The sequence below is a fragment of the Bactrocera tryoni genome, chromosome 5, assembly GCF_016617805.1.
Source record: "Bactrocera tryoni isolate S06 chromosome 5, CSIRO_BtryS06_freeze2, whole genome shotgun sequence".
Lineage (NCBI taxonomy): Eukaryota > Metazoa > Arthropoda > Insecta > Diptera > Tephritidae > Bactrocera > Bactrocera tryoni.
Genome location: NC_052503.1, coordinates 17,131,385 through 17,144,601, shown reverse-complemented (window position 1 = coordinate 17,144,601; position 13,217 = coordinate 17,131,385). Strand labels below are relative to the sequence as shown.

The 13,217-nt window shown below is 32.3% G+C and overlaps 2 protein-coding genes across 2 annotated transcripts in view; both read right to left on the bottom strand.

Moving 5' to 3' along the window:
• The window catches only part of LOC120777510 (supervillin-like), a 199,147-nt gene that overhangs the window by 67,617 nt on the left and 118,313 nt on the right, over window positions 1-13,217 (bottom strand). The window lies entirely within an intron of this gene.
• On the bottom strand, window positions 5,442-11,881 carry LOC120777515. The gene is made up of 2 exons (XM_040108884.1): window positions 11,641-11,881; window positions 5,442-7,322 (listed from the first exon to the last, which is right to left on the bottom strand). The coding sequence occupies exon 2, from the start codon at window positions 7,111-7,113 to the stop codon at window positions 6,034-6,036; it is 1,080 nt and encodes a 359-aa protein (XP_039964818.1). The 5' UTR covers window positions 7,114-7,322; window positions 11,641-11,881; the 3' UTR covers window positions 5,442-6,033.

Sequence of the window (13,217 nt, the reverse complement as noted above, 5' to 3'; positions counted from 1 at the left end):
CAAAATTTCAATAACTTTTTAAAGCCAGTTTCCAGTTTTTCTCAAATTAGAAGAGATAACAAGTATTCCAATTTGCCGCTGCTATTAATTAAAAATATTTGGCAACCATGCACATTTAAATACAAGCGTCTTCCTAAATTTAGGTCAGCACTTTAATTGGCATATTTGTACAGCGATATATGCCACGAACGTATTGAGAATAAGAATTTTATATACATACAAATTTAGCTATAACTCGAGCAAGATATCAAACCACCCTAATACAAGTATAAGTTTTTATAGTTTTTTCAAATAAGAATATTTTCTTCAAAATTCGCTTTTCTTGCACTAAATATATATGTACATACTCATATGTATACATATGTACATGTTATTTATATAAAAATGTTTTCCGCTCAATTTGTTATTATTTATGATGCTATTAGCTCATAGCGTACACACTTTAAATAAATTAATTTGCGTCAATTGAAGAAATATGAAAGATAATTTTGAATTGATTGCACTCAAACACAAGCCAACACTCAGACACAAACTATACATACATATGAACTTACATAGAAGTGGGAAAGTGTGCGTGACTATCTAGAAGAGTGATTTCTTAGAATAGTAAAAATAGAGAACAGTTAAAATCTATCAAAGCACTGCATATTCTCTGCAATCTATTTAATGAGCCTTAAAATTGAGGGAACAGCGTCTTGACGAAAAGTTCAATAGAATAAGAGAGCGTGAAAAAGAAAAGAACGAGATCGAATTTTGGGAAGATAAAACATTCCATTTCATATTCACATTAGAAGTAAGATAAGCTGTCAATATACATATGTACATACATATGTATGTATGCATATACATAAATTAGAGTGATTCAAAAAAAAAATTTTTTTTTTCGTTTGGTACTCGGAAAAATAGGTTCCTAGACACCTCTAAGAAAGCCTCTCCAAACATGAGTTTTTAATTGTAACGGGATACATCACTCTATAATCATTTTTTTTCATTGAGTTATAAAATTTATAAGAAATAAAAAATTTTCCCAAAAATAATCAAGCTTTAACTGTTAATATCTTTTAAACGTTTGGGTTTACGAAAAATCAGAATAGACCTTTCTTGTAGAGCATTCAATTTTCTACAAAATATAAGGAACAAGATATTTTTTTAAGTAGTTGGAAGCGAGATATAAATTTTCTATCTGATAATAAGAAAAAATAGAAAATTGTATGTAGGAGGACCTTCCCGTTACAATTAAAAACTCATGTTTGGAGATGCTTTCTTGGAGGTGTCTAGGAACCTATTTTTCCGAGTACCAAACGAAATTTTTTTTAATATTTTTTTTGAATCACTCTAATATACATATGTAGTATATATGTACAAATTGTTGTCTAAAGTATATCTAGGCACTTTCTCCTTCGTTGACCACTTTTCGCCAAACTATAGTTAAAGTGCTTGAGTTGCCAAACCTTTTACGAATCCATCGAATTGGTTGCAACAATAAATTTGTGACAGGCTCTATGCATTTTTGCCAATATGCGACGGCCTTTTGATCCATACCTAGGAGTTCTGGTCATAACATCCACATTCATGGAGAGCAACCAGTTCTATCTTTCCATGTGGATTTTTTGTGGCCTCGCGAGAAATCATACTATTTACCTAACCTGACCTAAGCCAAAATAAATTTAAGTAATAAAACCTAAACCTGCTTTACAACAGCTCAATTATATCGCCGTCTCTTAACCAAATGGACACTGATTATTCGTGATCCCAGAGTAATGGCAACAAAGTGGAATGAACTGCTGAACGGGTGTTTAGATTAAAAACTTATTAGGGACTTGCAGAACACGTGGTTTTTCTCTGTAATTGTTTCACGAATGCAAAATGCTGATCGATAAATGATCTCTCGACGAGAGAGGGGTGACTTAAGAGAACTACTGGCCTGCACTTTGAGGTTAGCTTAGCAACTAAATCTAAGCACACATCATTCCGAAATTGTTTATAGTTTACAGAAAGTCAGTATTATTATTGTAACTATTTTGTTTTTAAAGATTTATATTCATTTTTTTTTCAAATTCCTAAAAACCACTTTATTTAGATTGGCACATATTGGGTGCCCCATAAAGTAGAAATTCATAAGCTTTCTGATATATTTTATAATACACCTTCTACCTACCTAATATCAAATATTTGATTTTTAAGTGTCGTTTCGGCCAGTTTTAATATGCCAAGATCTGTAATTTATTTTTCATTGTATTCAATAATGTTTACAATTTCATCATGGAAAGATATACGCAAGAACAACGTTTGCTAATTTTCAATTTTATTATCAAATTAATCGTTCTCAAATTGCAATTTTCGTACGTTTTTGACATTTAATGGTGGTAAGAATCGTCTATGTCTGTGGAATTATTGAAAATTTCGACCGTACATTTTCATTACATAATTTTCAAATGCCAATAAGACAAAGAACCGCTCGAAATAATAAAAATATTGCTGCCGTTCAGTGCCGTGTTGCTGAAGACCGCAAATTGTTGATTCCAAGACGTTGTCAAGCATTGGTACGTCTCAAGTCACAACCTGGCGAATTTTAAGAAAGGATTTAAGCTTACATCCGTATAAAATGTTCTCAGTCAAGAACTGAAGCTATTGGACCACCGTAAACGTCGTGAATTTGCTGATTAAGCCTTGGAACAACTTGAAAACGATAACGATTTTTTTAAGAAAACTTTCTTCACAGTTGAGGCTCACTTTCATCGGAGTGGTGCGCTAAATAAACAAAACTGTCGATTCTGCTGCGAAGAAAATTCACAAATTATTCATGAACAACCATCACAGTTTGATGTGGTTTTTGGTCTGGTGGAATCATCGGTCCGTACTTCTTTCGAAATCAAGCTGGTGACCGTACTGTAAATGAAGAACGCTATAGAGCGATGATAACAAACCTTTTATAACCGCAATTGAAAGTAGTTGACCTTGACAACATCTTGATCCAAGAAGACAGGGCACGTGCCACACAGCACGTACAATAACCGAATTATTGTGAGAAAGGTTTGGAGATTGGATAATTTCAAGAAATTGTGATATTGAATGGCCTCCAAGAAGTTGCTATTTAATATTATTAGACTTTTTTGTGGTTATTGGAAATCATTTGTTTTTAGCAATTAACCAGACTCTTTTCAAGCTTTAGAAATCAATATTGAAGATGCTATTCATGACATACGACTTGATTTAGTGGAAAAAGTACTCGAAAATTGGGTTCCTCGAATTCGTTCATACAAAAGAAGTTGGGGAGGCTATTTGAATCATTTTATATTCAAAACTTAATTGTATCGATTGTACTTCAAGTTAAATAAAAAACATTTTAATTTCCTTAAGGTAGGTTAGTCTGGTAAGCCAATAAGCCACGCATAGACCAGTGTTGGTTTTTACGATACCAGATGAAGTTCAGTGGCTAGGTGCGAGAGTAGTAGTCATCCTACGCTTGATACGAATTTTAACAGATTCTGGGGCTTCACTATCGAAATCTCCTCTAGTGTATCATACCGTGGGGAGCCCAGATGCTTACAGCGTAGTCTTGCCAATGAAGAACAAGTCCTCAAAAGATGCTCTATTGTTTCCCTCGTGCCCTGCTCTAGACATTACTTGCAGTCTTTTCGATGTGTCAGCCCCATATACATATGTATACCTCGGGCGTGTGCCGCCACAAGACAGTGACCAGTTAGTAGTATTCCCTAGACTTGAAATTCCTTAACAATTAGTGTTTTTATTTTTTTTGTTTAAAAAGAAATCATATCACTCTTATTGGAAACCCCTGTATTTTTCTCAATCACAACTTCAATCGCCAATAACATTTGCTCTAAAACTAATAATTTCATGAGTAAAAGTATGAAATTAAAAATTTTAATATTTTTTTAAACAAAAATATCTGTTTTCGGAAAATTAATCTCGCCCTAACACTAACTTTTCGTATTACAAAATTAAAAATGTTTGTAAAAAAAAATGAAAAAACAATTATTTCAATAACAAATTTCCAAAAAAAAAAAATTTTTTAAATTTCAATAACAAAATTTCCAAAAAAAAAACTTAAAAAAATTCAGTAACAAATTTTCAAAAAATAAATAAATAAAAAAATGTTTACTAACAAATTTAAAAAAAAATATATATATATGTATATGTACACATGTATATAAAAAAATCTTAAATAAAAAATTTGCCAAAAGGAAAACAAAAAAAAATTCAATAACAAAATTTCCAAAAAAAAATTCAGTAACAAATTTTCAAAAAAAAATAAATAAAAAATAAAAATAATAAAAAATAAATAAAAAATAATAAAATAATAAATAAAATAATAAATAAAATTTTAATAACAAATTTTCTAAAATAAATACTTAAATAAAAAAAATCTTAAATAACAAATTGGCAGAAAAAAAAAATAAATTAAAACCATTTAGTAATGTTGCTAAAAATAGCAAAAGCAAAGTTCGTTTTATTTTTCATTTATTTACACTTCATACATTTGTTAATACTTAAAAAAATTAATATATACAATCGTTAACGTTATACATACAGGTGTATTAGTCGTTCGTGAGATACTGGCATTAAAGTTTCGTTTAAAATAAAATATATAAATACATACATACATACATATGTATGTACGTGTGTACAAAACTAGCAATAAAGAGGCGTCACAACTGCAATGTAATCAACACCATTCAATCTACATGTAAGGATGTACATACATACATATGTATTTTAATAGATAGTTCAGCTATTTGCATAATTCATATAAATATTACATAATAAGTACAGCTCATACTCAAACATTTACAACAAATACAATTTTAATAAGCATATTTATTTAAATTCAGCGGCAATTGCACAAATGCAGCGCCGCTTAGCGTGGCTTACACGAGGGTAAACGAGGCTAAAGTAAAAGTAATGACAAGGCATTAGTTGGACTACAGTTTAATGCTTTAAGTTGACAGATAATTATACTTAGATAAGACTTGAGACAAGCAAAAGACTTGCTTCCTGCATTTATTGGCTTACTAGTCAAGTAGTTACTAGTAAATAACTGCTCAATTGCTGTTGTTGGATTTTTTATTTTTTCGTTTTTGTTTTTGTTTTTACTTTGTGATTTGAAATTATTTGTGCAGTGATTGAAGTCAATATGTAAATATGTATGTAGTTTCTAATAAGTCATATACACATACATACATACATACACTGCAACTTGTAACTGTAATCATTTAAATAGTCGTGTAACTGCAGTGTGAGCAATAAAAACTACAATTTATGCGCGTACAAAGCGTTACACAATAATAAAGTCATAAAAATTAATTGGATATTCACAGTTTTGTTTCCTACTGGACGCTGCACACACTACACTACAACAACAACAACTAAGCGCTTTGCATAGAAAAATATTAAAGAAGAAAATCATTTTTTTTATTTACTTTTTCCTTTGAAACTTCTTTTCATTTTCGAATTCCGCAAACTTAGGCGCTGACTTGTGATTGACGTGCGCTTTGGCCGCGCTGACTCATCGCTGGCACAGCTGCAGCTGCAGCTGTCGCCGGAGCGCTTGCCAGCCGGGCGCGCGCTGGCAACACACATAACTCAAACTATGCAAGTATGTGTGAAGCGGCAGCTTTTGCTGTTTTTAATACATATTTTTATTTTTGTTGTTGTTGTTGCTGAGGCGTTGTTTGCATGGCACTTTGACATTTCACTGCGACGCGACTACTAAACGCTGGCTGTCAACTTTTACAACGCTATATAACTTAAGGCTAATGCACATACGGTTTATATTACAGTAAACTACGCATACATACACACACAAATGCATGCGCGCGCGCAGAAAGCCAGCACATGCTAACTAAACGTACACACCCATCCTTGATTGCATAAACTACTTCACAGCCCCAACCACACGAAATATACTTCAATACGGCACACATTTACGCACACATTTACACATACAAGTATGCATATGGTGAACGCGCCAACTGTTGCGCGCTGGCACTTGCACTAGCGCTTGCGCCGCGTTCAAGTCTTGTTCAGCACTGACAGAAAGTTCTCCACGCGCGCCTCATCCATGGCTGCGTTGCTGCTCTCCTCATTCAACAGATCGCTGATTGAGTAAGCGGAGAGCGGACGCGACAGACGACGCTGCGACAGTATGTCATCGATGGAGGTGACGGGCGACAGCGACTTGCAGCCGGCATAGATGAAATTCTCAGTTTTCTCCGCGTTGCGCGCGATGGCGGCGAAAATGTCCTCCAAACTGGATTTCATACTCAGTTGCGGACGGAAGAGCACCGGCGATGAGGCGAGCGGCGAGGCGGATAGTGGCGGTGAGTCGGAGGGTGGTGACGAGGCGACTGGCGAGGCGGTCGATGGCGTTGTCGATGTGCCGGCGCCGTTGTAGTGCAGCGCGGTGGGCGCATCGACGCGGCGTTTTGTGCGTCGCGGCGGTGAGTCGCGCCAGCAATTCTGTTCTTCATCCGTGTTTGTCTCTTGCAACAAACTCAGCGAATTCTCCAGTTGCTCCTGTGAGAGGAGCTGCGACAGGCGCGATGCATTCAGCGTTGACTTTGGCGTTGATGGCGATGCATGCGTGACGTCTTCAATGGCGCTGGTGGGTTCATCCAGCGATTGTATGGTTGGTGTGACGCGGTTGATTTTCTTGCCCAACAGCGCGGGTGACACCGTCACCGTTGGCACATTCTCGAACATTTTCGCAATTTGATTGACATGCGTGTTGGTTTGTATGGACGCCGGTTCTACTTGTCTTTTAATGTGATTGACTGTCGGCGTCGCGTCCTGTTTACTGCCGTAGTATGCTTCGGTGTTGGTGGTGCCCGCCGTGCTGTGTCGTTTCGGGTAGACGCGTGTTACGGCTTTGCGTGGCTTCGGCTTGGGCAGCGCTTCGCCCATTGTGTGACAGCAGATGTCGGGCGCATAGCAGCGATGGTATTTGTGACGATTGGCTTCGTAGTCGGCGTCGGCGAAAGTTTTGATGCGGCGCAGCGATTTCGGTATGAGCGTGAGGAAGACAAAGCTGTAGAAGAGGTAGGGGAAGTAGGCCCAAAAGGTCTCCAGGTAGGCGAGGTAATCAATATCCATTGCTAATTACTGTGTGTATGTCCGTTGGATACAAGTTGGTTTCGATTTTTGAAGTGTTTTCAAGTCTTTTGATTCGATAAGAAATGGTTTCTTAGTATTAAGGTTTTATTTTTGTTTTTATCACAAGCGCTTTTTATGTAAATCACAAAGTCTCAGTTCTTCTGCACTGTTCTTTATTCACATTTAGTATTTCTTATACGTTTTTAATACTGAAATAAAATTTTTGAAATTATTTTTTGGTTTTATGTTGTTGTTGTTGTTAATCACTTAAACTGTTCGATTGTCCACACTGGCAAACGAGAAACGAATTGCTTGTACACCAGTATTTTTTGTTTTTGTTGTTTTTATTACTTTTTTATTTATATGTTTTTATTTTATTTTTAATTTATTTATTTTTTTTATATATTTTTTTGATGGTGTGTTAGGAGACTGTATTTATATAATATTAATTGATATATTATTAATTTTTTTTTTTAATTTGATTTATTATATATTTGAATTTATTTATTCATCGAGCTTATTTAGCTTTCACTTTAGTAGATCTTTTATTATTCTCTTATTCTCTTATTCTTCTACAATTTTGTATCTTCGTTTTTTTATCTTGTTCTTCGAAATTAACAACCCAAGTGTATCAGAGCATTCATTAATCGATAATCACTCTCCTGAATACTGAGCTCATACATAATACTTGTACTATGATCCCCGCCTTAATGCTAGCTTCAAACAAAGACCCAAAATTTTATTGACCGGTGAGTGTTAGGTTAGCTTGGGTTGGATAGTTGATCTTCTAAGAGAGGCGTGAGATCACACTTAGACTGCTAAATACAGTCCTGTGTGAAGCCAGATAAGAATTACTATTGTTGGATATTGACCCTCGACAAAGCGTCTTGAATCTATCAGACTTTCCTACTATTTTCTATACTATATATCATTTTACTATTATTTACTCTATTTTTCTATGATCGGTATTCCACTTGGATGTCTAGCGATGAACAAAGGTATTTTAGTCTTGTTTTGGCAAAGGCGCGACAGAAGTCTTGAGGTGATTTTATATAATTTTTTTCAAGCAACTTATGCAATTGTTTTTAAGTCTTAGTACATGAATCTAGTTTGAACACCTATAAATATTGAAAGAACTCTCCTGAAATTGAAAAGCATTGATCTTATCTGTAGATAAAATATGATGTGATCAAAATATATCAGAGAAGCATAAGCATACAAAACGAGCGCAGAGAAATATAGTTGTAGCGGCAGAATTCTTCCCAGTTGACGGTCTTTGGGCGGAGAAAAGTCCGAGTCCGTTCCGGTTGCGCAGACCCGACAGTTTTGGAGACGGAATGCAGAGAAATAACTCTTTCACTTATATGTCTGTTTCCATGGCTGTAGTGTCTAAGTAAGTAAAGTACGTACTGGATTTACAGGTATATCCGGTCAAGAATTGTCGATTTGAAAGCAAGCTTTAAAAATATTTGGGGCACTTTTTTGAGAGATTCAACAATTTTATGTTATCTATTCATTTAAATTTTTCTTATTTTTATTTTTTTAAATTTTCTTTTTAATTTTTTTTATTTTTCTTAATTTTTAATTTTTATAGTTGTTTTAAGGTTGATATTAAATATATTTATTATATTATTTATTGGTATATCTATTATATAGCGTTTCAGTCGATTTATTATTATTATTTTTTTCGTTTCATTTTAATTTTTTTAATTATTTTATTTTCTTCCTTTAATTTTTTTTATTTATTTTATTTTTTTATATTAAGTTTTTTTATCGTTGTTTATTGTTGCTATCAGTTTGTCTTCCGTTACTTGCAACCATATACATATTTATGTACATATATAATAATAATCTTTTTCACAATAATTGCACATTTGTAAACACATACATTTATTTATTCCTTTGTTCACCTGTATCTCTTATCGATATTATGCGTTTTGGGCGATATTAATACTTCTATTGAATATAAAATCGCTTTGTGCAATATTGAGGTAAAAAAAATATTATATATAGTCAACTAATTTAGTTTTATAGCTTATTTTATTGTTATAAGCGATTGCAAATCTTATTATTATTGTCATTGAGCATGAAGCAATTTGATTTTGATTCATAACCCATTGATTTGCTCATATCCGGCCGCTTGTATATATGTACGTGAATTAGTCCCTCAGTTTTTGAAATATCTATTTTTTGTTTGATAAGATATCTTTACGAAATTTGGGTCGAATTATTGCATAGGGTAATGGTACAATTTTTGAAGAAATCGTTCAGATCGGACCACTATAGCATATAGCTGTCATATAAATTGAGCGATCAAAATCCAAGCCCTTGTAAGGAAAACTTTTTTATTTGACAAGATATCTTCACCAAATTTGTCATGGATTATTTTCCAAGACAATGCTACAACCTCCAAAGAAATAGTTTGGATCGGACCACTATAGCATATAGCTGCCATACAAATTGACTGATTGAAATTAAGTTTTAGTCTATTTTTTAAGGGTACTACAGCTTAAATGCAACCGAAGTTAACGTTTTTGCTTGTTGTAATTATTTCATTTAATTATAATTTTAATTGTTAATTAATTAACAATTTATTTTTTTTTATAATTGCATTACTTTTTATTTTATTACGATTTTTTTTACTTTATTTTATTGAAATTTACTATGTTTTTTCAAAATTACATTTTAGTATTAGTATTTTTTCTTTTATTTGATGTTATTATTTTTTATTCGTTTTTTTATTTGATTTATTGCTTTTTATATAATGTTCTATATACATATTTTTTTTTAGTATTTAGAATATACATAATAGCTATTCTCACACAAATAGTTGATTTCTGTTATAATATTAAATTATTCATCTAATTTACTTAATGTCGTACTGATAGATTGTAAATAAATAAATTAATAAAAAAATCCATGTTATTTAAAAAAAATATTTTTTTTGCAATATTCTTTAATTAATTTTCTTGTCAACTCATTTTCTTTTGAAATACATAATTAATTTTTCTAATCAGCTAATCGCAACACTTGTCTAAGTATAGTGATATCAACTTTTAATATAAACAATGTCAAAGTATTACAAATATATTATTTTTATTATTGTGATACGTAGTGAATGCGATAATATTAGACACATATGTATATAAATAGATTTCTTAATTTTTTTTTAATTATTTGTGGCAAATTTTCGTGATTTTTGATTTTTAAGCATTCAATTTTTATTATAAAGAGAATTTTATATTGGCATACTATTATATTTTATAAGGTTTTTATTTTTATATACTTTGTTTTGTATTATGATATATTTATTTAGTTATATATTTATATAAATATTTTTTTTGTTTTTTTAAAAGGAAATATGCAATTCTTTTTTTAATTTGTTACTGTAATTTTTTATACTTTTCTAAAAAATATATTTGCCATTATTTTTACTAACAATAAATGCTATATTTGAGCAAAGTTGATATTAATACAAGATTTGTTTTATTTATTAAAAAGGAAAAAATTCAATCTCTTATGAATTTTTTTATAATATTTTTTTAAAATTCTTTATAGTAAGTTTTCATTACTTTTTCCATAGTTTTATAGGTTGTTATTTTTGAAAATTTTATAATTAATTTTCATTTCGAAAATAATTAAATTTTTTAATATTTTATATCTGCTCTTATATTTATATTTTACTAAACATTTTAATTAATTTTTTAATATATTACTATCCATTTTCATTTATATTTACTTTTTAGTATGTTATATTATATTATTTATATTTTATTTTTCAAGATTATATCATTTTTGTTTAATTATTGCACTCGCTTTAAAACTCGCTAACTGTAATTCCAATAGTAAATATTCTTGTGAGTTATTTAAGCACTTTATGCACCTTCCTCAGCATCAAATGCACTACTGAACGGTACCAAACATTTTTCGCCGTTATGCATGGATCTTGTCAATTCTAGTTCTACCGGCAAAATGATGCACAAATGTAACTAAGCCATATGTGTGTGTACGTGTGTGTGACATAAAAATAGTAAGGAAAAAATCTAAACTCATAAATCAAATTCAAAATGCCTCCAAGTGTCGCACAAATATCATATGTATGTACGTAGGTATGTATGAAAATAGATTTGCCAACAGCCGCCAGTTGCTTCTTCAGCAGGCCACCCACGCGATATCCGATTGCAAGCGGCAAATTCGCACAAATTTGGAGTAAAAATATAATAGTTTTGCAGCTGCACTACTTTGTGTAAATATATTTATTATTAGAGTGGTAAAAATAATGCAAAATAGTTTTTGGAAAAAAAATTATGAAAAAAATATAAAAAAACTATAAAAAAAATTATAAAAAAATAATAAAAACAAAATTTTTAATTTTAAAATTTCATTTAAAAATATCAACAAAAATTTGTATATTTTATTTTAATATTTTTTTTTGCCTTTTCAATATTGCCCGAGCGCTTTTAATATTTTTGTTTATTTTTTATTTTTTTATTTTTGTAATTTTTACACTTAAAACTATTTTATTACATTTCTAGTATTTCCTGTCTTCACTTTGTTGAGATCAATTGCACAGTCAATGCTTTGCAGTATCTATGAATTTATTCCTTTTACTATTTCCAAAAAAAAAAAAATAAAAATAATTTTTGTGCTTCGTATGAAACGCGTTCTGCCGTCGCGTTCTACGGTCGTTATGTCTCGAAATATCTGCGTTAACTGAAATCTCTTTGCAGCCGCACAGTTTGCCGTTGCTCCGAACCTTGCGAGGAAGAAGCTACGGTACAACGCTCGCAATGCGGAACCGATAACTAGGCAAGTACAAGTACTATTTGCAAACACACACACACACACTCATACACATATTTGGCGAGGCGAGAACAAAAGGTGACAACACTCGACCCCCCAAAAGCCACTGCCAGCGCTGGCGTGAGTTACTGTTTGATATTTGGCGCGCTCTCGCCAAATTTGCGCCCAACTGTGAGAGGCGTGAGATCAACGCAGACGTGGTGTGAGCAATACTAGCACTGTTAGCCTAGCGAGGTTCTCAATTAAGTGAGATCGCTCCACTTTTGGAGCACGGTGCTCATTTGCTCTGCATGCCGCTCCAAGAGTGGGATTTTGTGTGTGCTTTTTGTTTAACTTTTTTGTTGTTTTTGCAAATGTCTAATTTGTTTTCAAAATTTGTATTGTTTATTGTTGTATGTTTTTTTGCGCTTTTGTTAGTATTTCAAATGCCGGAACAGAAGCTGGCAAGTGCGCGGCGAAGCTTTACTCAGCGGCTGGCTACACTTAGCTGCCTAAAGGTCTCATATACATACAAACATTTTGAAAGAAAATTAAGTTCTATAATGTCAGCGGTTAGCGAAAAATCTGAGCAATTCATTTAGTTTTTATTTTTACTTTAATTTGTAGTTGTTTTTGCTTTTATTCATGCCGTTGGTCGTCTTTAGCGGCGGAGCTGTCGCGGCCAACAGCGTGTGGCGGACTTTTATTATTATTTGTTGTAATTTGTAGTTGTCGCTTGACGTATTTTTACATATTTACGTACATACTAATACATATGTACATAGCTATGTATTCGAAGTTGAAACGGCTGCGCTGTTGGACAGCTGTTTTTAGTGGGCAGCGCATCTAATTTCGTGTGCGAGAATCATGCGAATAAGGCTGGCAAATATTTGTCCCCAACTCGTACATACATACATATGTGTGTATGCATGTATGTACATATGTATGTATGTGCTCGAATAATTATTGGCATATTCTCAGGTACAATTTGAACACACTTTTTTGTGTATGAAAATATTTTATAAATTAGTCTGAGTTTGATATTTTGAAAAATCACCGGAGAGTAAAGTGCTTCATAGACAAGTTGACGCATATACTTATAATATACGTACTTAAAAAAATTGCTGAAGGTTACATAAATTTTATGGGGCATGAATTTTTGTTACAAATAATTTTTGGTTTGGTGATTTACGATTTGTCTGTGCTTGGCCCACTTTTTGACAAGCGGCATAAATAATGGGCACTTGCCCTTTTAATATAATAGTTATATCTTCAATAGGTTCCTCAGTTTTTGAGATATTGATCCGAAATTTTGCTTAAGC